At 37.8% G+C, this 25,681-nt stretch overlaps 1 protein-coding gene across 1 annotated transcript in view; it reads left to right on the top strand.

Moving 5' to 3' along the window:
- The window catches only part of PYD2 (pyrimidine 2), a 185,099-nt gene that overhangs the window by 72,813 nt on the left and 86,605 nt on the right, over positions 1-25,681 (top strand). Inside the window, exons 3-8 of the mRNA XM_089806137.1 lie at positions 14,759-14,810; positions 14,968-15,237; positions 15,356-15,567; positions 17,175-17,295; positions 17,662-17,749; positions 17,842-17,920. Coding sequence (XP_089662263.1) covers positions 14,759-14,810; positions 14,968-15,237; positions 15,356-15,567; positions 17,175-17,295; positions 17,662-17,749; positions 17,842-17,920 — 822 coding nt within the window. The remainder of the gene's footprint in view (positions 1-14,758; positions 14,811-14,967; positions 15,238-15,355; positions 15,568-17,174; positions 17,296-17,661; positions 17,750-17,841; positions 17,921-25,681) is intronic.

The raw sequence follows: 25,681 nt of genomic DNA, 5'->3' as shown, positions 1-25,681 counted from the left end.
CGAGTTCTCTTGTGGATTGAGTTTTCCTTTGGATCGAGATCTCTTTCAGACAGAGTTTCCCTTCGAATTGAGATTCCCTTTTGGATCGAGTTCTCCTTCAGATCGAGATCCCCTTCTGACTGAGATCCCCTTTGGACCGAGATCCCTTTCAGACTGAGATTGCCTTTGGACAAAGATCACCTACAACCAAGATCATCTTGGGAACATTACATTTTTGAAACCAAAAGTCATAAAATATAAACATAGCCAGATTCAAGAAACATTTTTCAACTTTTAACATATATAATCAGACTACCATTATGTTTTTTTGCTAAAAATACAAAAGACATAATACATGTATTTCGGGCTGCATAAACCAATTTACAAGTAATTGACTCAGAAAAAAACACAAGGTGCTTTTTAGGTTTAATGAAACAAATCACAAGGTTTTAAAAACAGGCATGTAAGTTGGTATAACTTGTAATTCAGGCTATAATGCCCGTTTTGCAAGTTTTTAAAATATAATACTATTACTCATTAGTGGATTTTAAAAACCTAGTTTCAATAAGTTTGATATTACTTGTAACTGTAAACATGAAATCAAAATCCGAAATGACTAGAAAGAAAAGAAAAACGAAACTGTAAAATGCAAAGACAAAGTCAAAATTGTGTTTTAAGAAGGCTACTACAAGTGCAAGTAATACAAGCTTGCAAATTTACTTGTAGTAGCAATGTACAGGCCAAAGTTCTGAAGTTGAAGACAAACTTGGAATGCAGCCTCTGAATCTCAAAATTGAAAGGAAAGCCAACTTGTAGATGCTGGGACTTGACAGAAATAGAGGCAAAGGATTAGATTTGACAATGGATTCCTAGGAGATGGTTAAATACCTAAAAAAAAGTGTACAGACTTGAGATGTAAAAATTTCAGTAGTTTATCCTTGATTTTTACGAATAAAAAAGCAGGAACATTGCCAATGCTTTAGGGTCCTCTGAAGGATACATAACTACCGCTGCATCATCATCTTCATCCTTCTCATCTTCTAACCTTGCTGCAACATTTTCTCCACAAATATCTTCGGGCATGAAGACCTCCATATCTTCAAGAAGATATATGACAATCTTTTCTTTTTCTTCTTTTTTATCCTCGCACACAAATAGCCTCACCCATTTTCTTGCTTTTTTTCTATAGTGGATGCTAAACATTCCTTCTGATGTCTCATTATGGTGTATGTGTTTTCCCTACCATGATGTACAACTTCTCTACCATAAATCCATGGTCGACCCAATAGAGCATAAGATGCATCCATATGCATTACAGTACACACCATTTCATTTTTAATATCTACCATTTTGTAAACTAAACTAACATTATTCACATGGGAAAATTTGATGATCCCCTCGCAACCGACAAATGTTGTATTTCTCTTCAATTTTAGCCCCTCAAACATTTCAAATGACAAACTGTCTATACTATTGTTGTCCACTATCACTTTACAACACTTTCCCCTTGATTCAGATAGAACTCAGAACAAATTTCTTCTCAGGCTCAGAGTCTTTCATTTGTTGGCCCCATTGTGGGGGTGTGAGTGTGGTCAACTATGTTCTCATGCCTACCTTGGTTATCCCCTCCATGAGCCGCTTCACAGTGGTTGGTCGAGACACATGATAGGTGATAATAGTAAATTTCTTACTTTCAAATAAGTGAATGAGGGGACACTGAAATTTGGGCACACTACTTAGGAAAATATAAAAGGAAACGATACTCTTAGTTTGGATAATGAAAAACCAAAAACTTAAAAAGTTCTATATAAAGCAAAATCTCCTAGATTTGAGTCAAATGTGTGACCAAGGGCACACTTTCTCAATTCAAGGGCAGCACCCCTTTGGCTGACCACTCCATGCTTAGCCTTATTGTTGCATGTTTCACCCTTGCTCCACCCCTTGCCCTTAACCTCGAGCCCCAATACCACCTTTTGCTTCTTTGAGTGTGATTGCTACCTCTTCGCCTTCCACCTCTGACGACTTCTACCTCCCTCCCCCGACTGCTTCACTGACTTCTCTTAGGCTTTGTCCTTATTTGACCTAGTAGCTGCTGGCATTTGGGAGTTGCCATCCTCTCCATCCCTTATGGCACCTCCTCCCTTAACCACGCTAGTTGTAAATCTTGTCCCATGAACCTTTGGTATGATGTTGAGTGTAAGTCTTTCCACCACTTCCTGCATGCTTCCTTTGTTGCTCACTCCCCTCTTATATTTAGTTGCATTCTTTGTACCACTGCCTTCTACGTCACAAGAAGTGGTTGTTTATGGCTTTGCAATGCAAATCTCTCTGCGATACACTCTCCCATGACCCACAATCCTTTTGGCGCACCTTGTTCCCCGCCACCCTCCAAGTTCTTCCACTCTTGACTGGCACTCTCTGGTTTCCCGTGCCTCCACTCTTTATGATATCCCTAGCTAGCGACCCATTAATCCCACCCCTTGACCCATTGCCATCTTTTCACTCTTTCCATTGTTAGCGAGGCCGTCAGATTCATGAGATGTAGCAGAGCCGCTGATAAGGACAGTTTTTAGGCGGAGCTTTTTAAGCTTGATATTCCGATCCTTTACTCTTTCCTTACGGTGCTCTTAAACAGAGCGGTGTGCATTGGGTTTCCTGATTCTTGGTTGAGACATGTGATTTACCCGATTTACAAGTCCGCGTTTGCATTGGACTTCAACGACTATAGGACCACCATCACGATTAGGCATACCTTTGCCAAGCTTTATGCCATAGCCCTAAACATTGCTCTTATCAAATAGCTTGACAAGAGAGTGTTGTGCTAGAGGGCAAACAGGTGTTCCGTACAGATTACAAGACTATTTATCACATTTTGACTTTGTGGGCTATCATTGACGAGGCTTGATACCATGCTACGAAAGTCTACTGTTGTTTTGTAGACTTCTGTAAGGCTTTTGACTCTGTACCTCAGAGGGCTCTTTTCCAGAGACCTGGAGACATTGGTATATCAAATATTCTAGTGACAATGTAATGTCCCAATTTTTTCCAATATCAGAGTTTTAGGGATTAGCCTATTATTGTGATTCTTGTAGGCTAATTATTGTGGATAGAGGGTCTTTTGAGGCAGTGGCTTGGCTTGGGAGGGTCTTATCTTCTTCTCAATTTAGTAAGCTATAGTTTGGTCTTCGTTTGGCTCAAATTAGACTTTGTTTGGGCTTAGTTTTGTGTACTTACTATTTGTGGTAAGTTGGTGTTGATCGAGATGGACCCTTTCTATTTTTGGAAATTGTTTGGTCACATGGAGAAATAATAGGTATGGCTCCTATTTCAAACGACATTTTAAATGATGAGTATTTTGGGAGTTATTATATTTTTAGTGGCCAAATTATTATTAAATAATTAAATGGCTTATTATAAAGTTATAATTTAACTTTATAATTACACTTAAGTTGAAGATTGAGTAATTAGTGGAAAGTGCCGTTTATTAATTAGTTAAGCCAAGTCAAGTGAGAGAATCTAATGGAAGCTTCAAATCAATGTTTTGTGGTGAAGCTTCCTGAGTGAAGTTACATTTTGGCAACAAAAGGGAATCTGGAGGTTATAAATACAAAGCTCATTTGTTGAGAAAAACATGCTTGAATATTTATTTGCTTTTGTTGCCTTTGTGGCTTTTCTAAGATTTTGATTTTCAAATCCCTTGCTGAGGTATAAGGGTTTGATCTGAGGTTTTTGCTCCATTGCTAAAGTATAGTGGAGATTGGTTTCTTTTGAATTATGAGATTTTCATGGTGGCTTCTCGTACTGTGTTTTCTTGTGGTTGAGGAACGATTATTGGTTGGAATAATTCAGTGTCTTCTCTTATTGTATTAACTGTGACTGAGAGAGCAATTCTATCTTGGAGAGTTTCGTAATTTATATCTCTGATTTCTGGTAATTTTTGATTTGGATTTCTCAAGGCTGGATGTTTGTGGTTTTGTTGGTGACAAAATCTTTATGTGATTACAAGCAGGAATTGTCTGAAGCATAGTAAGTTAATGAATAAATTCAAAATTTGTTGTCAGCCATTTGTGATTTCAGAATTAAATGTATGGCAAAATTATATATCAGAGTAAATGTTTATTTCAGCATTCATCCATCTATCCATTATATCTAGTGTATGCATCTATCCATGTAGAATTCATATGCTTTGAAGATTAAGGTTGTTATCCAAGTGTTCGACAATAATTGCAAACATCTGATTTGTGGGGAAGAATTGGTGAAAATTTAGTGAAAATTGGAATTGCTCAAGTTATAGCTAGGTGGGGTTATTATAGTGGTATCAGAGTGGTTTCCTGCCAGCATGTAGGAATTGGGCTCAGTTTGATTGGTGCTTTGTTTTGGAGATTCAATTTTCAGCATTATGGATGGTGACAAAAGGTTTGGTATTCATTATACGCGCAGAGGGCGTACTTCTCCACCTAGGGATGGAGAATTTGAGATATCGGGTATTGTGAAACAGTTGGATATGCTAGTGAATGAGTTGAATCAAAATAAAAAACAAATGACTAAGTGATTTCAAATCCAAGATTTGAGCAAAGCATGAGATTGCTTTTTCGAAGAGGGAAATGTGATGATATAGTTGTAGCTACAGATGTGCGGGACATTTCTTATGAGACATTGCATGAGTTGGGCACAGTTGTGGTGGAATGTGATGAAAAGTCATGTTAGGTTGAATCAGATGATGCAGTTGTTGGTATGAGTTCCTAGGATCATGTATTTGATGGCGATGCAACAATAGTGGGAGTAGGAGCATGCGAGGACACTATCATATCAGCAACCACTTCTGTGTCGGTTGAGCCATTTAATGAGGAGTTTAGCAATATGCATGCAGTGGTTGTAGATGTGTGTCTTGATGATTGTACACATGTCAATGATGATGTGAGCGGTGTCGACGTAGAGTCATGTTATAGTTCAGATCAACACAATCCTGTATTATGCTCTAGGTAGTCTTGTCGTGTGCTTCAAGTAGTCTGGTTGTGTGCTCTAGGTAGTATCCCTCAGTGCTTTGGGTGGCCAGTGCTTCGGGTAGTTCGCCCTTAGTGCTTCGGGTGGCTAGTGCTTCAGGTAGTTCTCCCTTAGTGCTTTGGGTGGCTAGTGCTTCAAGTAGTTCTCCCTTAGTGCTTTGGGTGGCTAGTGCTTCGGGTCAGTGCTTCAGGTAGTTCTCCCTTAGTGCTTCAGGTAGTTCTCCCTCAGTGTTTCGGGTGGCCAATGCTTCGGGTAGTTCTCCCTCAGTGCTTTGGGTGGCCAGTGCTTCAAGTAGTTCTCCCTCAGTGCTTCGGGTGCCAGTGCTTTAGATAGTACAAATTATCTTGATGGTCATACGGTAGAGTGTATGGTCGTACAGTGTAGGCCTGAAGGTGGTACGGTGTTCTCTTGAAGGTTGTACGGTAGTGTAAGTGACTGTACGATGGATGCTTGAAGGCTATACCATTCTCCCTTGGAGGTTGTACAATAGTGTGGTGGCCGTACGGTGGAATGCCACTATGGCCGTACTGGATGGAGATGCAACGGTTGTGTGGTGTGGGGAGAAGACAAGCTGTACGGTATGATAGCAGCAGTACAGTTACAGAGTTGTCCAAGTCATAGGGTTGTAGTAAGGAAGATGCACTTCATGATGTGGGATGGATGGTGTACGGATAGAGGAGGAATGTTGGGTTATGCAACCATAAATTTATAGATCTGAATTCATCAGTAAACCAAACAAGAATGGAGATTGAACATGAATATCTTTCAATTAATATTTGCAATAAGATGGTGCTCTGATTTGCGAGATCCGAATGAAGTATTACATGCAACGGAATAGGGTGATGGTTGAATCCCACCGAAACCGAATAAGCCAAGTAGGGAAGATCTTTCACTTCCAAAATAGCGAACAATAGAGAATCCCAACGAGAATTCACAGTATAAAATAAATAATCAAAATGCATATCAACCACCACCGACAAGCTGTGCTTAAATACCCGTTGGGGAAAACATTTCTGAGGGTGTACAAAGATAGCCGATGACAACACTTACCAATGGAAACTAAAATAAAAATAGGTCCAAGATATATGAAATCAATCAAAACCACAAATACAAATATTAACTTGGGCCCCATATTAATTAATTAAAGTAACTAATTAAAGGTCCTTATATTATTTAAATTCTAGGACCAGTTAATTAATTAATTAAATTAAAAATTACATTAAAATTTGAGGACATGCTAATGCAGTGGTTGTAGATGTGTGTCCTGATGATTGTACACATGTCAATGATGACGTGAGTGGTGTCGACGCAGAGTCATGTTATAGTTCATATCAACACAGTGGTGGGGTTCACTTCATGGACAATCCTATTTTCAACATGGATGCAACATTATCTTATGACAATCCGCTATTTGAGGTTGATGTTGATCATTCACCTAGGTGGAGTTGGACTCTATTTTCACAATCTAAAAATTCAGTTCAGTTTTCTGTTGTGACAGTCTATGATGTTCTTGTGACAACATATTTTGACGTGGCTACATGTATTGTTCATACAATTGGCATGAGTGCATATGGTCGTCCTGTAGCTTCATCTTTTTCATGGATTGTTGGTGATGATTAGGATTCTAGTCCAATATATATTATGTGGGTGGATACAGGGAAGAAAAGGTTGCATAGATCTTCTATGAAGTTGCCTTCTGGTGACATTCTGACTTCTACATCATGAGCATGTGTTTTGGGTGCTATGTTGCAGGACATGTGGTTGGTCCTGATTATGTTGGTTGGTCATGCACTTTTTCATTTGGGATCTAGGTGGAGGTTGAAGTTCGTTGTATTGCCATATTGCTTGAGGACAACCAATCTTGGGGAGGGAGGACTGTAATGTCCCTATTTTTGCCAGCATTAGAGTTTTAGGGATTAGCCTATTATTGTGATCCTTGTAGGCTAATTATTGTGGATAGAGGGTCTTTTGAGGCAGTGGCTTGGCTTGGGTTTTATCTTCTCCACAATTCAGTAAGCTACAGGTTGGTCTTTGTTTGGCTTAGATTGGACTTCGTTTGAGCTTAGTTTTGTGTACTTATTATTTGTGGTAAGTTGGTGTTGATCAAGATGGACCCTTTCTATTTTTGGAAAGTACATTTGGTCACATGGAGAAATAATATGTATGACTCATATTTCAAACGACATATTTAAATGATGAATATTTCAGGAGTTATTAAGTTTTTAGTGGCCAAATTATTATTAAATAATTAAATGGCTTATTATAAAGTTATAATTTAACTTTATAGTTTCACTTAAGTTGAAGGCTGAGTTATTAGTGGAATGTGTCATTTATTAATTAGTTAAGCCAAGTCAAGTGAGAGAATCTAATGGAGGCTTCAAATTAATGTTGTGTGGTGAAGCTTCTTGATTGAAGTTACATTTTGGCAACAAAAAGGAATCTGGAGGTTATAAATGCAAGCTCATTTGTTGAGAAAAGCATGCTTGAATATTTCTTTTCTTTTGTTTCCTTTGTGGCTTTTCTAAGGTTCTGATTTTCAAATCCCTTGCTGAGGTATAAGGGTTTGATTTGAGGTTTTTGCTCCATTGCTGAAGTATAGTGGATATTTGGTTCGTTTGAATTATGAGATTTTCATGGTGGCTTCTTGTACTGTATTTCCTGTGGCTGTAGAGCAATTGTTGGTTGCAATAATTTAGTGTCTACTCTTACTGTATTGATTGTCGCTGAGAGGGCAATTAGCTTGGTAATTTATATGTCTGTTTTCTGGTAATTTTTGATTTGGATTTCTCTAGGTTGGACATTTGTGGTTGTAATGTCCTCGTTTTTGGCAAGTCCATGTTGTTGATGGAATTAGCTCATCATAGTGACCCTCGTGAGTTGACAGGGTGTTTTGGGGGTCTCAGTTGTGAACTTACTATTTTCTCTATTATTGGTAGTTGCTATTTTTGGCAGTGCAGTGGGTGGCTTGGCAGTTGGTTGTCACCTACATAAATCAGGTTAATAATTGTAGGGGCTTTTATTTATTCAATAATTATTGAGTTGCATTATTATAATGATATTTATATTATTATAATAATGACATTAAGAGATATTTCTAAAAAGTATGTTGGAAAGTTTCTAGTTTTGAGTTCTTTTGGGAAACTTCCACAATTTCTGAAGTGAATTTTTTTAGGAAACTTTGGCCAATGAAAGATATAAATGAGAGCTCATTTCATTGGGAAAAGTATGCTTGATTATATATTTGCTTTTGTGTCTTTGTGGCTTTTTCTTGATTTCTGACTTGTGAACCCTTGCTAAAGTATAAGGGTCTCGTCTGAGAAGTTCTGGGCAATTGTCCTGATGTATACAATTGGCCAACATTCTCCTACTGTATTTCTGTGGCTATGGAGAAGGATCTTGAATATTATATATTTTCTTGCTCTTTCATTGCTTGAGGATTTTTGAAGAATTTTTGAAATTCATCATTGGTAATTGTGCTGAAGTAAACAGTTATCATAATTCTCCAACTGTAATCATTGTGGCTACAGAGATCAATATTCTTAAGTAAATCGATTGTATTGGTTGCATACTGGCAATCGATTTGTTATACGTTTTGAGGAATTGGTAACTCTCGTTTCACTACTGGGGGTTTGCGTATGAGATTTCCATTAGCTTGATGTCAAGGCAGTCGGTATAATTAATTTGCTGGAGTCTTATTTGCGCTAGGCATAATTGTATGCATACGACATTTTGAATTTGCAACCTGCGATTTGTTTGTAGCTGGACATCATTTCTCAGCTAGCCGCAATTTGCTTTGGGAGCATTCTGCATTTATTCCAAACTGTTTGATAGTGTCTCTGGTTTGTGATTGTGGATAACCATGGTAATGTTATGTTGAAGAGCTGCCTTGGTCTTATATTCTGGGTTTCCCTATTAGCCAACAAGCACAAGGAATTAATCTATGGAGAATATCAAGTTTCTTTACTGAATTAATGGTGGAATTCATTTCATGTTAATTGTATTTGCTTTCCACATAAAATTATCTTTGAGGCTCACCCTTTCTGGCTTAGCACTATCTTTGATTTGATCTGGTTCATTCACTGCCTCAGAGACTTTGCGGACTCTGTGGATTGCCACGACGATACTCCTACCTTGCTTAGTAAGCTCCTTAGTGGTTATTGCTAGCTCGGTGGGGGTGACTTGGGCTCGATGTCGGTATACCCAAGCCATTACCTTATTGAACTCGATCGGGATCGACATTGATCATCTTCCACCTTACTAGTTCTCCTTTGATGCTGCCGTCCATCTCCTCCCCTCACAATAGGAGTTGAATGGGCATGTCAGAATTGACATTTATAGACATCTCTAAGGGGTTTGCGTCTGCGGATGGCCATCTACTTTGAGCACTTTTTGGAGACCCCTGATGGGATTATTATAGCTCCCTATTACTTGAGCTGACGTTGGTGCCATACCCTCCGCATCTCCCTGGGGTTGTTTAGAGTCAGCTCTCACTGACTTTGGTGCCAGATTGATCATCACCTAACCAAAGAGGACCGGATTTGCCACCTTTGCACTTTATCCGAGACAGAGATTGAGATCCACTTCATCTTTAGGTGCCCCATCTACTACGAGATTAGAGTTAGGTTCCACTGCTTATTTAGAGTTTGCAGATCCTTCTTGGCTTTTTTTAGTTATTCCGACCAGCGGTGTTTAGCTCTTTATCTCCGGGGGACCTCCTAGCTCCGGGACCACACTTTATAGCTCATGTTCTCTCAGAGCCAAGCCTTCAATCAGCTCATTATTGCCTCTTTTCCCACCATGCCCCTTTTTTAGGGGCATGAAGCGGTTGTCTACTACACTCGTGTCCGGGCACACAAGATCAGTTAGGCCTCGTTGCGGATTCCTTAGACAGCGACACCCTATCACCAACATTTCTCAAAGAAGGGCCCTGACCCTTGCTCGCCCTCTCGTCTGTTGTTGTTTCCCTTTATTTGCTTTCTTATTTTTTCTTTCTCGGATGCCATTTGGCGCTCCTATTGGGTTGCTCGTTTCGGCATTGTTGTATCAATCAGCCCCTTGAACCCTTGTTGGTCTCTTGTTGGACATTAATATCTTTATCTTATCTTATCTTATCTCTAGAGAGGTGTTAGTTTCTCCTTCTCTAGTTTCAAAAACACTTTCCTCGTCATGAAACACTTTTTTTGCATCTGTGACATTTTGTCAGACACTATTGAAACATTCAATTTACAACTTGCACACACCTATTAGTACAAAATCAAATCACAATACATTGATTACAGTTCCTCTGTCATAACTGTAACAAATATCACACACAGTCAACTCTATCTATGACTTCTATGTCTTCTTAGCTCTTTGTTGTTGCAGAACTCCATACACACTAGCACAAAATCTTTCGATCTTATCTTACAATCCTCACTGCTTCACAACTTCAACCCAAGTCCTAGTGTAAGATTTCTCACGACTGACACATTTACTGCCCATTCAGAGGCACCCTCTCTGATACCATTTGATGTAGAGACCCTATGATCAACACAAATAACACAAAACTTAATAAAGCTTAATATCAAATTTTTATTTCTTTTCAATTCAATATCATAGAATAACATAACTATTTGAATCTGCTGCAAAAGAAAATTGTATCTTTGGCTTTCATGGCCTCTCAGAATACATTCCTATTTTTCACCAATATTCTCCCAAACTTCATTCAGCTCCCTCTTTACTTTCAATATACCGTTTGAAGGTTTTCTTTTCTGTTTACAAGTTATCTTACTGCTGTTTTTAACAGCCCACTACAAATTGCTGCACTCTTTTTCTTTCATATTCTATTGTATTTGATTTCTTCTCGTTCCTTGTATTAATTTTTAACTTGCCGCTAAAAAAAAAAAATGCCCAAGACGGATGATTTCCTTACCTTGCCATTCCCACACCTCTTCCACTTCCACTTCTATGTCCAACCTCTCCTCTTTCTTAAGCATTGAATAAAATAAATAAATCCCATGAACAGTGGCACCTCTAGTTTTACATTCCACTATAGTGCCCATTTACAATTTTATTTTAGAAGGAAAAGAGGCAATGCTGACACTTACTTAAAAAAATAGATGGTTTAATAAGCAAAAATGGCTTTGAAACAGCCAAGAAGATAATGCACTGCCTTAAATCATTTTTCCTTCATTAAGAAAGAGAGGTTAATGCCTCCAAATCAGTGTAACACTAGAATTGGGGTATGTTGGAATGATGGGACGGGGGACAATGGGTCTCAATTTCAAGACTGTGGGGGGATGGCGAGGGGATAGTGGGCTAGGGAGGGGTGTTGTATACAATACATACAGAACTTGAAATGCTAGTTATGAAATGATATTTTAGTATAACATACCAAATTGAAATACTTGAACATAGAAAAATTGCAACACAAACTAGAACAATTGAACATTCAACATAGTGACATGGTAAATGCCTAATAGTAACATTCAAACTCAAAATTCAAATAGAAATTCTTGTACCTATTCCAGTGGCAGAATGGCGGAGGTGGGGGTACTCGGGCACTCCAAGAACCCGGTGCAGGGATGGGTACTTCGTGGACTGGAGGGGGGTGCGAGTCCCCGTTTTACACTGCTCCAAACAGTGATTCCACTTTTGTTTTCATGAATTTTAATTTTTGTGAAAAGAAGATTATATTTGCGAGAGATTAAGTTGTGCAATAGCTTGAAAAATGACTGTTAACATAACTTTTTTCTGGATTTGAATTTTCACCTAAAACTTGGCCAAGATGGTATTATGACCCCCTTAAGCTCCTCTCCCAGCCTTTCCATTCCAGCTCTAATTAATGTTTGAGAAAAATATACTCTGTAATTGCTGGAAAAAACAAAGAATTTTAAATTCTCCTAGCTGGTGAAGAATCTGACCATGTTTTTGCCACTTTTGGTGAAATATGTCCATCAACATCCCTATAAAGGAATTTCATTTCAGCTCTCACTGATTTTGAAAAGTAGTTGTTTCCATGAAACTGCCAACTAGATTGGATAACTATGACCAGGCTAAATATTCAATATTTCAAAATACTTTCTGTAATTAATCTTCGGGAAAAATATTTTCTGTAATTGCTGGCAAAAACAAAGAATTTTAAATTCTCCTAGCTGTTGAAGAATTTGACCATGTATTTGCCACTTTTGGTGAAATATGTCCATCAACATCCCCATAAAGGAATTTCATTTCAGCTCTCACCGATTTTGAAAAATAGCTGTTTCCATGAAATTGCCAATTAGATTGAATAACTGTGACCAGGCTAAATATTCAATATTTCAAATTTAAATCAAATCAAGTCTTCCAGAAATAGTAATATGCAAATATGTCAAAACAAAGCGAAATTGGAAGAAAAACAAGCCAACCTTTATAGTTTGGTTGATGCAGGATCACATATATACCTGGACGCACTTGCATCAAACATAGTGGCTAAGAAGAATTTTTTGAGCATGGTTCACAAAATAGAGTTAGATAGTAGAACTATCCTTCTAGATTGTAAACATTCTGCAGCAAATTCCACTGCAACAAGTTCATTAGAAAACAAATTTTTATTCTCCTCCACCAAGTCTTCTTTTCACTACTTCCTCTCAAGGGATTTAACCACTACTATCTAGCTGCTTCCACCAACACTCTTGAGCTACATATAAAATATTTTCCACACGCATACAAATATGTCCTGAAAATGTTATGGAAATATTTCCATCTGCTTCCCTGCATTCAACTTTTCATTCATTCTCACCAACTCATATGCATACATCTCATTATCATCTTTATAATTGTGGCACATTTCTTTTGCTGTGTTACAATGACTAAGTAATGATATGCCATTTCTCTAAGTGTGTAAGTTTGAATCTACTATTACGTGGTTTCTAAGGTTTGACTTCGTTTCTTAGCTGGGTCTGTCTTTCCTATGCCAACTGAAGCTTATCTCTCTTATCTACTTGTTTGATGCTTCCTTTGTGGAGTGTTGAGTAGTGATATGAAACTGGCATCTTTGATGGTGCCTAAGTTAAAGAATATTTGTTTATTGATACATGTAAACAATAGGAAACTATGGGCAGCAATTACATATATTGACATCAGCAACTTGAGTTCATTCTATAAGGAACAACGATTAGAAGAAGTTTATGTTAGATAGTAACTAATATAAACAAGTCATAATGAAGAGAAGTGATCAGTTGTTTGAGAAGCGCACTTTTTGGGAGAAGCATGCCTTAGATGATATATAAATATAACCTTAGATGATATATAAATAGACATTGGAAATAAAAAGGAAAAGTTCGTGAAGAATATATGTGAAGACATTATATTTTATTATAATTCTAATCTGAAGGGCTCAGTTGAGCAGCAGAATTTTATGACATGGAACCATATATTTCAAATACATAAACCAGGAAAGGCTTCGTAACAGAACTTCTTGATTACAAGGATTCCATCAGGTAAAACATTCAACTTTCAAGGGTAATGCACGAGTTTAGAGTCATAAATCAGGAAAAACAATAACTCACATAGGCAGTTCTGTATCCAAGATTATGCATGGTATTAAGCATATTATTGGGGAGCAGCAATCGAATCTTGATACAGATTAACATCATCTTCTTGTGCATACAAATCATACTCTATATCAGAATTTCAAGAAAGTTGTAATCATCCGCACTTATCCAATAATCTGTTATTCATTTTGATTGTTCAGTTATATTGCAGCTCAGTATATATATTTCATTGTTCCTAAAATGGGGCATTGCATTGTATGATTTATTGATTTATTGATTTATTGATTGCTTTCTTGCTGGTTTTTAAAAAAATTCTTTTATTCCCAATCGATGCTTGATGGATGTTTGAATGACTTTCTTTATCAGATCCATGAATGTTGATTTGACGTGTTGGCCGGTGATGATTGAATGAATGCTGATTTGATTATTCAATCCTCAGAATGATCTTTATATTTTAGTGGTGAAAGAATTACCACCTTTCACAAGAATTGAGTCACAACCTTGTTGGCTTTGGCATGTTAGTCATTGATGTCAAAAGGTGTGTTGTCTTCGAGTGCTGATAGTGAGATGATGCTCAGACTAGGTCTTGGGTGGTGTTAGTGTGTTTTAATGTTGATTTTATAGAAAACTCTTCACAATCACGTCTCTTTCAAGTTAAAAGAGTGACAACCTTTCAGATTTAATCACTGCTTTTAACCTCTTAATTTGTTTTAATTATATGCCTATGGAAATTGCTGCCCATGACCTTTAATTAATAATGATCAACCCTTAATAGAATCACTCTTTAATTCACTCACCTAAGCCTAAGGGTTGCGATCTAATTGAGATAAAAGACTGCAATTAAGGTTGCTGTCTATCTTGGTGGGGGCATGACATATATTCCTTCCCATCTATCATTCTGGCGTAGGTGTGTTTTTCGTACCATCACGTTCAAGTTTTCAACTTCTCTATTATAAATCCATGATTGACCCAATAGGACATGACATGAGTCCATGGATATTATATCACATAAAATTTCATATTTATATCTTTCAATTTGCAAACTAACCAAACATTGTTCATTTACAAAAATATTTGCCACACTAGAATATTACCTTTTATTGTTGACCATGGCATTTTCATTGCTGACATGTTTTACTAATTTGCGATCCAGCTAGAAATTGCTATTATAGTTGAAAGGAAACGTAGCTGTATTTTTTTAAAAACTTCTTGTACTCCATGATAAGGTTAATCATTGAACACGCATGAATATTCTTACTCAGGTTGCAGATGAAGTACGTGTCCTTGATGCAACTGGTAGATATGTCATGCCAGGTGAGAGAGAACATGATGTTTTTCATTTGAAGTTGACAAAGCTATTATTATTCCTAATCATAGTTTTAATAAAAACTCTTTCTAGAGTTTTGTTGTCTTTTATGGTAGCCATCATCATGTTCGGATTAGATCATTTGCTTTTTGTTGTTCAAAACAGGTGGTATTGATCCCCATACACACTTGGAGATGCCATTCATGGGTCAAGAGACTATTGATGACTTTTTTACTGGCCAGGCAGCTGCATTAGCAGGAGGAACAACAATGCATATTGACTTTGTCGTCCCCACTAATGGGAACCTTGCACGTGGCTTTGAAGTCTATGCAAAGAAGGCAGAAAAATCATGCATGGACTATGGTTTTCATGTAGCTGTTACAAGCTGGAATGAAGATGTTGCCAGAGACATGGAAATGCTTGTTAAGGAGAAAGGTAAGGTTTTCTAAAATTTACAAGATCTGAAGCATAGATGTAGAATGAATATTATCAAGGATGATGGCTTTTGATTTGTTATCTTCATAACTTATTGGAAATGTTCCTGCCTTTGCAGGCATCAATTCCTTCAAATTTTTCATGGCTTACAAAGGGGCTCTCATGGTAAATGATGAGCAACTATTGCAAGGTCTGAAAAAGTGCAAGTCTTTAGGTGCCTTAGCTCAAGTACATGCAGAAAATGGGGATGCAGTAGCAGAAGGACAATCTCAAATGATTGACCTTGGTATAACTGGTCCAGAGGGTCATGCACTTTCCAGGCCTCCTCTGGTATCTCCTTGTCTAACTTACAACTCCTTTTTCTATCTTGTACTGATGCATATTTGTCATTTCATTACTGTCTTCTATGATTTGATATTGGGTATATTTTTATGGCATTGATCAAGAAGAAAGGACGGGGGAAATATTGATACAAGTGAATTAGCCAAATCACTTCTTTTAATTATAATTTTCAAACATTAATGACCATCTACATTGTTTGCTTGATGGTTTGACTTTTGGAGGACTGACATATTGTTCTTAAGTTTTTCACATTTTTCGCCAAAGATAAAATTTGACTAATTGACATCATATATTTCTTGCTTTATAGATTATTACTGTCCTTTTGGAATGCACTAACATATTACATTTATGATAGTGTTAGTAATAAGTATGGATTGAAGGATGGTGACTTTCGTGAGCATTTCTTAACGACATCAAAATATTTCTGCTGAACCAAAGAGACTTGTTGCTTTGCCACTACTGAAAAACTTTCACCACCATTGAACAAATTTTTCACCTTTGCTGAATCTTCCCACTGCCTAGTTAGCTGAGCCATTCTAGAAGGCACCTAAATGTCTGCATAGGCACCTAGTTCAGTCCATTTAGATAGTGTTCATCTTCTCACAAACCTTTATGATGTCAAAATTTCCCTGCAAGTTATTTTAACAATGCCTTGCAATTATATAAACTTTTACAAAAGGACCCACAAGATTTCTTTTTTGTGAAGCATTTTCATATTTGATCATTAAAGTCAGGATTTATAACTCCAAAGGAAGCATCAACTGAATATTGTCATAAATTTTAAACTTTGAAGCTTTTGAATAAGAAATTGGAATACATATGACCTATACTAATGGAAACTTCAGTTAGCTGTTGCCCGAATGTACAACAAAAGCTATAGACAAACTTTCTGCAGAATTTTGTGAGTTTATGAGTTAAGTTGCATTCATTCATTACATAGAAATATCTTGACATGAAAAGCCATGGGCGAAGTTTTCCTTTCTCTTAATTATTTCTTCTACCCTTTTCTCTGATTCTTGTCCATGTTATGTACCTCTGCAGTGCACGACCTTAGTTAAATGTCTTGGTAATTGTATGAAATATCCAAAATATGTTTCATTCTCATCTGTATTTGGAGGCCAAAAATGTGTAGTTTGCCTACTGAAATAGGAATCAATACTGAATGTTATTCTCATTCTGGAGAACAATAGGTTAATTCATTTAAATTTTTTATTTTTTTAATATTAAGATCGTTTACATGTCGGGTGCTCTTTAAGAGCAACAATTACAACTTATTCAAGCTCCTTACGAGCAATCACACTAGAAATAACAATTGGAAGACCAAGAGTCACAACTTAGAATTCCACAAAGATGCCCCTCTTGGGATTTGAACCAGGGTGTCCACAATGAGAACTCATTGCTTCAACCAACTAAGGTAAACCCCTTGGACATTTAATTTTTATTAGATATAATGTATTACTAATAATAATCTTGTTTAGACATAGAAATGTTCCATATTGATGTGAAAGAAGATGTTGAACTTCTTTCTTTAGGCAGATCACTCTACCTGATATGAGGTTTCTCATACAATCTGTTTTTTCCTCTTGTGTTTACAGCTTGAAGGGGAGGCAACTGCTAGAGCGATCAGGTTTGCGAAGTTTGTGAACACACCATTGTATGTTGTTCACGTAATGAGTATTGATGCTCTTGATGAGATTGTCAGTGCTCGCAGATCTGGTATCTTCTATAGCTAAGAATTATTTTTGTTCCACGTTTACTCTGCACATGATTATGTTTTTCATGAAGTTCTTTATTTGCTTTGTGTGATAGATTCTGTGTCCTGGTCAAATTTCAATTTGTATTTTGCAGTAAGCATTGGAGCTCTGTTTAAATATTTGATTCAAACAAATGATTTAAAAGTGTAAACCTCTTTGTAAATCTCAATCTGAGTAGAATTAAAATGAAATATGACTCAATATTGCTGACTTCAAGGCCTAAAGAAGTTTCTGCATCCGTTAAATGTATTAACTGTATCTAATAGCTGGTTATATAATGCTTTATTGAAAAGAGATTGGCTCTGAACTAGAAAACTTTGAGCTCCAGGGCAAAGGGTAATAGGAGAACCAGTTGTTTCAGGCCTGGTCCTCGATGATTCTAAGCTTTGGGATCCTGACTTCAAGATTGCAGCCAAGTAAATATAGCTGTACTTAATAAATTTGTTTTATTGTCTTTCTTATGTGAATCTTTAATCCCTGATTTTTTTTTTCATATATTATTTTTCAGATATGTTATGAGTCCACCAATAAGGTCATCTGGACATCACAAAGCCCTTCAGGCTGCTCTTTCAACTGGGCTCTTGCAGGTCAACTATCTATCCATTATAAGTCAGTTGGATTTTCTCACATTAATCAGCTCAATTTTGACAATGCCATGGATTAATCATTTTGAACTTGTTTGTAATTGTTCAATTCAACATACCAGGATTAAATTCTCATTCCTTTTGAATTAGTTCTATTATAAGGAAAGTGCATATGCAGTGTTCTGACCTTTTTCACAGCATTGCCCCATTGCCAATGGGGACCTCTTCTTTTTGCTTTGGCAGTTAGTAGTTGCCAGTCTTAGTCTTAGTGTCCAAATCTAATTGCAAACTGCAAGTAAATTCCAAACTCTTAGCCAAATTTCCTCACCAAGCTGAGTGAAGGAGCACAAGAAGGGCAGAACACTCCCAAAGCTCCCAAATTCAAGTCAATGATGAAATTCAATCTGCAAGTCAGTAAAGGTGCTCAAGCGTACAGTTAAATTAAATCTTATCGTTAAACTTGGCTTTATTGACATGATGAGTATGCAAACCTCCAATCAATCCTCATGCCAATTACAAACATAAGTGATGAGAGTTTTGGCGAGGCGTAAGACCTGCCTACCCTTGGCAAAATTTCAAAAATAAGTTTTGGTTAGAGCCCAAGAGGAGGCTATTTGCTGCCCTCTTTTTGGGGCTCTAAGCCCAAGGGTGTGAGAATTTCTATCCCAAAGTTGGACTCCCAAGCTAAAAGAAAAGTGTGAAATCCAATCTACGGCCTCAACAATGAAGTAAGAACTTGAAAACCAAGGGAAATTTGAGTGATGCAAGAATGCAATTCAACACTTAGTTGGAATTTGGAGATAAATTTGTAGTGGAGCCCAAGAGGGGGCCTAATTCTGCCACATTTGTTGGGTTCCAAGCCCAAGAGGGGGCTGATGTCTGTCCCATTTGTAAAGATCAAACTTCTTCAAAATGTGAATACGATGAAAGTTAAATGCTCAAATCACTAAAAATAAGTTGGACATGGAGCCTAAACAAGTTAATATTTATTTCTCCATTCTTGGGTCTCAAGCCCAGGCCAAGCATTATTGCATCTTGGAGCTTCAAGCCCAATGACATCAGACTTGTGATAATTTCTGATGCAGGGTACTCCCCATAATACCACAAACACATAACAAAAGCACAGAAACAACAAAAAATTGTGAGAACAAATTATGGGCTTCTTATTATGGTCGCAAATGCAGAATTACAGAATTTTGAATTACAATGTGCAAATCCACATGGGTGCCTTTCTTCCAATAATTTGTAAGACAAATCTACAAACTATCACTCAAAGTTGTACTAGACAATCTATGAGCCTTTCTTATAGAGGCAATTTTATGTTGCCCAGGAAGCTTCTAAACATCAAACCCCAACCCTTGGAGCCAATCAACCCTAAAAATACATATAGAGTCAGCCCAATACAATTATGACACTTATTTTGGAAATTTTGGGTGGCCCAAATTCAGAAGACCATAACTTGCCAACTGTTGACTTGATTGGCTATTATAACTCCATTCTGGAATCCCTAGCTTTTGATCCACAGGGCCTCACTCGTGCAAGCTCTAGTCAACCTCATTTCAAAACCCATCCAGAGCCTCTAAGGCCTTTAAAACTGAGCCTAAAGTTTTCGCACCAAAAATACACTCTGAAAATCTACAATAACTTCACAAATACTCATTGTATGAAAATGAGCCTCAACCGACAGACTGATATATTTATAAGATGAACATCCACCTATGAAATTAGGACATTCCGAGCTCGTATGACCAACTAAGTAGCAAGCTTCCATAGATAACAACTCTGCACTGAGACAACCCTTATTCAAGAAATAAAAAAGGAAATATTTTGGGGTGATGCAAGATTGCTCTTACACCCTGGAGGCTGCTGCATCAGACACCTGGGGTAATTTGAGAAGTGACTCCATCACGTCTCAAGTAGTCAGAGGAAAACCAAGATAATCAACCTCCTCCCTTGCTAACCATGATGAATCCTCCATTGGCCTCCCTTTCCATTTGACCATATACTCTTCATATGTTCTATTCCTTGTGCTTCTTCCAACATGACTGTTCAATATCTTCTCAATCTCCTTTATAGCCAAAGTAGTGCTGGGATACTCCCCTATGCTTCTTCAACTTCATCTCAATCACCTCCTTCATGATACTTTGTCAAATCTGAAATGTTAAATATGGGTGAAATATTTAGTTTAGTAGACAGGTCTACTTCATGGGCATTTCTAGAATCATGCTTTTTCAGTATCTTGTTATTTGTTCGTACTGGAAATCTCTCTTTCTTCAAATGAACAATGAATTCATCTCCAATATGAAATTCCTTATACCTCCTTTTCATATCTTCCTTAGACTTATACTATGTATTTATTCCTGTAATGTGATTCCTCACCACCTCATGGATGCTTTTCAAATGTTCAGCAAAATCTTTTGCTTCAGCACTACTTATCTTTCCTTTATCCAATTGCTCTCATATACAATCTGGTATGGTGATTTACTAGTACTCCTATTGACATAATTATTATATGCAAATTCTGCCCGTGGTAAAGTTAGATCCCGCCCTTTTGGCTTATCTCCAACCAAACATCTCACCAAGTTCCCCAAACTGCTATGCACAGCCTTTGTCTGCCCATCAGTATGTGGATGATGTGATGAACTAAACTTCAAATCTGTCTTCCACTTTTTTGGAAGACCATGTAGTCTCATCTTTTCTCTGAAAAACAACTCTGTCACATGAACAACATCACTAGTCTTCTTGCAAGGAATCAAATGTGCCATCTTTGAAAACCTATCGATCACTACAAATATAGAATTATGCCCTCATTGTGCCTTTGGTAAATTAAGAACGAAATCCATGCTAACATCCTCCCATGCCTTCTCTGGTACAGGTAATGGTTGATACAACCTCGTGTTTTGCTTCACTCCTTTTGCCATCTGACATACTCTGCAACTCTGTACAAACTTCTTGACATCTTGCCACAACTGTGGCCAGTAATAATTCTCAGCAACCAAAGTAATGGTTTTATCTCTACTAAAATGTCCAGCCAATCCTCCACTGTGGTTTTACTCCATGAGATTGTCCCTCATAGAACTTCTTGGAATGCACAACTAATTTCCTTTGAACAACATACCATCCTGGATTATGAAATCCAACCACTTTGTCCTATCAAGTGTAACAAGTTGTGTACAAGCTTTCCAAGTTTCACCAAAATCAGGATCTTCGGCAGACAAATTCTTGTCTTCTACTAAAAGCATCTACAACTCGGTTAGATTTCCTACTTGTGTTTCAAAAAAAATGTGTAACTCTGCAAAAACTCAACCTATTTCAAATGCCTTTGGTTTAACTTTTCTTGACTATTCAAATATTGCAAAGCTTGATGATCAATATACAAAAGAAACTCTTTTGGAAGAAGATAGTGTCTCCACTTCTTCAGTGCCTGACTATAGCATAAAATTCCTGATCATAAACAAAATATTTTCTATTGACATCATTCAACTTCACTGAAATAAGCAACAAACTTACCTTCCTGGCTCAAAACAACTCCTATTGCAGTACCACTAGCATTACAGTCTACTTGAAACACCTTATTAAAATCTGAAAGTGCTAAAATAGGCTGCTCTGTATCTTTCTATTTCAACAAATTGAAACTCTTATTTGCTCCTACAGTTTGCTTAAACTCTTTTCTGTCCCCTTTCATTGTTTTAATCAAGGGTCCACAAATACTGCTAAAACCTCTGATAAACTTTCTGTAAAAATTAGCCAGCCCATGAAAAGATCTCACCTCCGTAGCACTCCTTGGAGTAGGCCATTCAAGGATAGCCTTCACTTTCTCAGGGTCCATTTTTAGACCTACTGAAACAAAAGTTCCAAGTACATTAACTCCACAAAACTACATTTTTTCAAATTTATCAGCAATTTTTCTTTCTTAAACTTATCAAACACCTTATGAATGTGCATCAAATACTCCTCCAATGTCTTACTAAAGATCAATATATCATCTAGGTAAACAATGACAAACTTATCTAGAAATTCCATTCATGAGCTGCATGAAAGTGCTCGGTGCATTGGTTAGCCCAAAAGGCATGACTAACCACTTGTACAATCCTTCCCTTGTCTTGAAGGTAGTCTTCCACTCATCTCCTTCTTAGTTGCCAATCTGATGGTACCCACTCTTCAGATCCATCTTTGTGAAATTCACAACTCCACTCAAATAGTCCATAATATCATCCATCCGTGACAATAGAAATCTGCACTTTATTTGATCTTGTTGATAGCTCAAGAATTTGTACACATCCTCCATTTTCCATTTTTCTTAGGTGGTAATATTGTTGGTACAACATGTGGACTCACACTCTCTCAAATCAACCCCTATTGTAACAACTCACGCACTTGTCTATTCAACTCTTCACTTTCTAGTGGTGTCATTCTATGCACTACTTTGTTTGGGCTCTTCGAATCAAGTGCATCCAGTGACTGATCTTCCTCATTGGTGATAATCCATTAGGTACATTATCGGATACAATATCTGGAAACTCTTCCAACAAATCTGCAACTTCTGTAGGCACCTTTTCTACTTTTTCTTTACCATATTTTGAAATTATAGCAAAACACATATGCTCACGCCTCATACCCTCTAGGAACTTTTTTCCATCAACAAAATATATTCTAGCAGCACTACATACCTTTTCGTATTTATCCTTCAATGGCTTAAACTTATGTTTCACTTCATCCTTTTTCAGATTGTAGATATTCGCATGACCATCATGTACAAGATGCCTATTAAATTGTCATGACCTACCCAACAACATATGATATATGTCCATAGGTATAATATCACATAGTATCTCATCCTGGTAGCTTCCAATCTTGAACTTCAATAGACACTGCTCATTGAAATTTTGCATTAACCTCATATGTTAAATAGACATGACATTTATTTATGAGTATAAAGTTGTGGAGAATTTATTGAAATTATAGAAGTACAAAGGGTGAAAATAGGTCTCATTTATTTATGCCTAGAGAAGGTGCGTGCGATTTTTTAATTCCCTTTCCCCCAAATACCTTGTCTTCTAGATCCTTTGCCTCTTCCTCTCCGATTTTTGTTATTTTGACTATGATGGGGACACTACCCAAGCACAGTATGGATACAACAGAAAAGGGAAATTGTATTAACTGAAAAATAAGCTAGTACATTTAGTACAGAGAAAATAAACTTCAAAACATGCCCTAAGGGCTTACAATAGCATAAATGTGGAGATAATTTCTCCTTTTAGTACCTCCTCTCAAACTCCACTCTGAACTGCCTTTACAATGCCAGAAATCTCCTTAAATAAACTCCGAAGGGTTAAGGACTAGTACATTCTAGAAAGTTCTAGTAGGCATCCACCGACCAAATAGAAGGCTCCAGAAGCTGCGTTAGAAGTCGGCGCAAATCTAGAAGAATCCAGAAACGGTAACCGAACTTCCGAGAGGCATAACTTTTGAACCGTAGCTCCGATTGACGAACCGTTTACATTTTCGGAAAGCTCTCGAAGCGCTCTATAGCCCTATGGACCAGCTTTGCTCGTCCCCCATTTTTCGACCCTTTTCGAGGTCATTTAATGCCCCTAACCTGACTTTGAAGCATTCTTAGGTCTCCACAACCCGAAAACTGCAATAACTTTCAAACCGTGGGGCCTTTTGACGTGATTCTTTTTCTGGAATGTTCTAAATTACAATTACATTGATCTAGCCAATTTACACCTCCTAGTTCACCAAAATGATGGCCCAATTACATACTCCTATTTCTTCGGGATTTTCTAGCACACTGATAGTGGAACTGTGAGAGTTGGAACCTTTATTTGACCCAAATGGGTATCCAAAAATGAAAACACATGAAACAAAAACTAAGTCTAAGTATATTTTTTTGGGTGACACACGATTGCCCTTATACCTCTGGATGCTCCTGCATCAGACTACTACTGCTAGCCCCATCCTTCTTCGGATCTTCATTTCAACCTCCATAACACTGTTTGCCAGATCTTCTACCACAACCTCTAATACTATTCTTATCAGACTTCTTGTTCAACTTTTCCTCAACTATTAGGGCAAACTGGTATGCCTCTTCAATATTGTTCATTCGGACTAGACTCAATTCCTCTTAAATGCTTGGCCTCAATTGCCTTCCGTGGGCTTCCTCTATTCTTCCCACGCATGGTCTTCCTCTTTTCCATGGGGCGTAGCAGACCTGTACACACGAAGTAAGCACGCCATTGTTTTCGGGCGCAGGTTTGTGGCAGTGACATTGGCATTCATCCGCAGTGCCTTTTGAAAAGCCACGAAAAGGCAGTTGCAAATCGATGGCCTGAGACGACAAAGAGGCTCCCTGGTCTTACTCTTCGTGGGTATAACTGGTGTTGTCTTTCCTTGCGTGAGTATCCCTTGCTTCCTGAAAGCTTCCTGTTCTCACGCGGTCGAATGGTTGTATGAAACACGTGAAGAGTGCTTGCCCTTCCATTTGAAGAGTGTTTCACTACTGGAGATCAAATCGCATAGAAGAAAGGCTTTGATTGTTTGAATTCTGTTTGTTATTTTCGGTGGAGGTATTTCCAAAGAAAGGCTTGTTTATTGTTTCTCATTGCCGGAGGAGACGTTCCAGTGAAAGATTGTTGGAGTTCTGTTTCTCATTTGCGGAGGAGAGATTGTTTGAGTTCTGTATCTCTTTTCCGACGGAGTAGAAGATGGGTGTGAGGGGTTTTCTTAAAAAAATAAAAATAAAAAACACGACGGTGGATTGGGGCAGTTCGGAATGAGTAGCAGATGATGCCAAAGAGAAGGGGAAGCATCAGTGGTTGCTAGAAAAAGTGTGGAATCGACAGAAAATGACAAAAATAGTGTGTTCCATGCAGTTTTGTGTGGGTTTCGGAGTGCTAATTTGGTCTTGGTGGCATTTTATAAACATGAAAGTTAAACCATTCACAACATACACATAGTAGCGGAAGCAATAACAACATTCAACTGAAAGTATACATAATAGGTTACACTCCTTAAGGATCCCAAGACGTTGAGTCACATTTAATCTAATTAATACTAAGTCTAACCACTACCACATCCACATGAAAGAATAAATAGAAAGTTCAATGTCCATATTACACATTTGTTCTGAATGCCTCTTGGCAATTAAATTCGGAATGCATGTAAGCTTGTCCATACACACTAGGAGAGCCTCTATTTAAAGCCCTTTAAGATGCGTCTAGAATGTGTCTAGAAAGAACTAAGAGATGAGCATGACAACTAAGCACATAACTTCCACGATAAGAAGATAAACATGATGATGTGTCTAGAATGTTGTAGACACTATGTGCTCAAATAATGTGCTAACTCCTAAGTGTAGACAACATGTGCATAATTAGAGTGCAAACTCCTGTGTTGTCGACCCCGCCCTGTATTGCGACAAGGAACGCACTTGGCAGGACCCCACGGGGGCGCTGCCCCTCGACCCCACTAGGGGCATTGCCCCCTGGACCCCCAGTCGTTGCGGATATCAGTCGTGAAGTGTGACCAGTTGAGAAGACTTGAAGCTGCTACAGACATGGAGTGTCTGTGTACTAGAGGCATTGGGAGTAGGTGTTGGCTGAGAGGCTGTCTTGGTGGATGCATAGAGAGCTCGGGAGGAGTGGGTCATCCAAAAGGCAGTACAGCAACACTTAACTTAGTGGACCCAGTGTTGGAAGTAGAGAAAGCAGCACGGGTGGCTATCAAGGTCAGCTTGAGGAGACAGTATTGTGTTAGCAGAGG

Source organism: Cupressus sempervirens, chromosome 10 (genome assembly GCF_028749045.1).
Source record: "Cupressus sempervirens isolate cs-2001-9-10 chromosome 10, ASM2874904v1, whole genome shotgun sequence".
NCBI classification, from domain to species: domain Eukaryota; kingdom Viridiplantae; phylum Streptophyta; class Pinopsida; order Cupressales; family Cupressaceae; genus Cupressus; species Cupressus sempervirens.
Note: the sequence above shows the minus strand (reverse complement) of the source record. Positions and strands in the feature narration are given on the sequence as shown.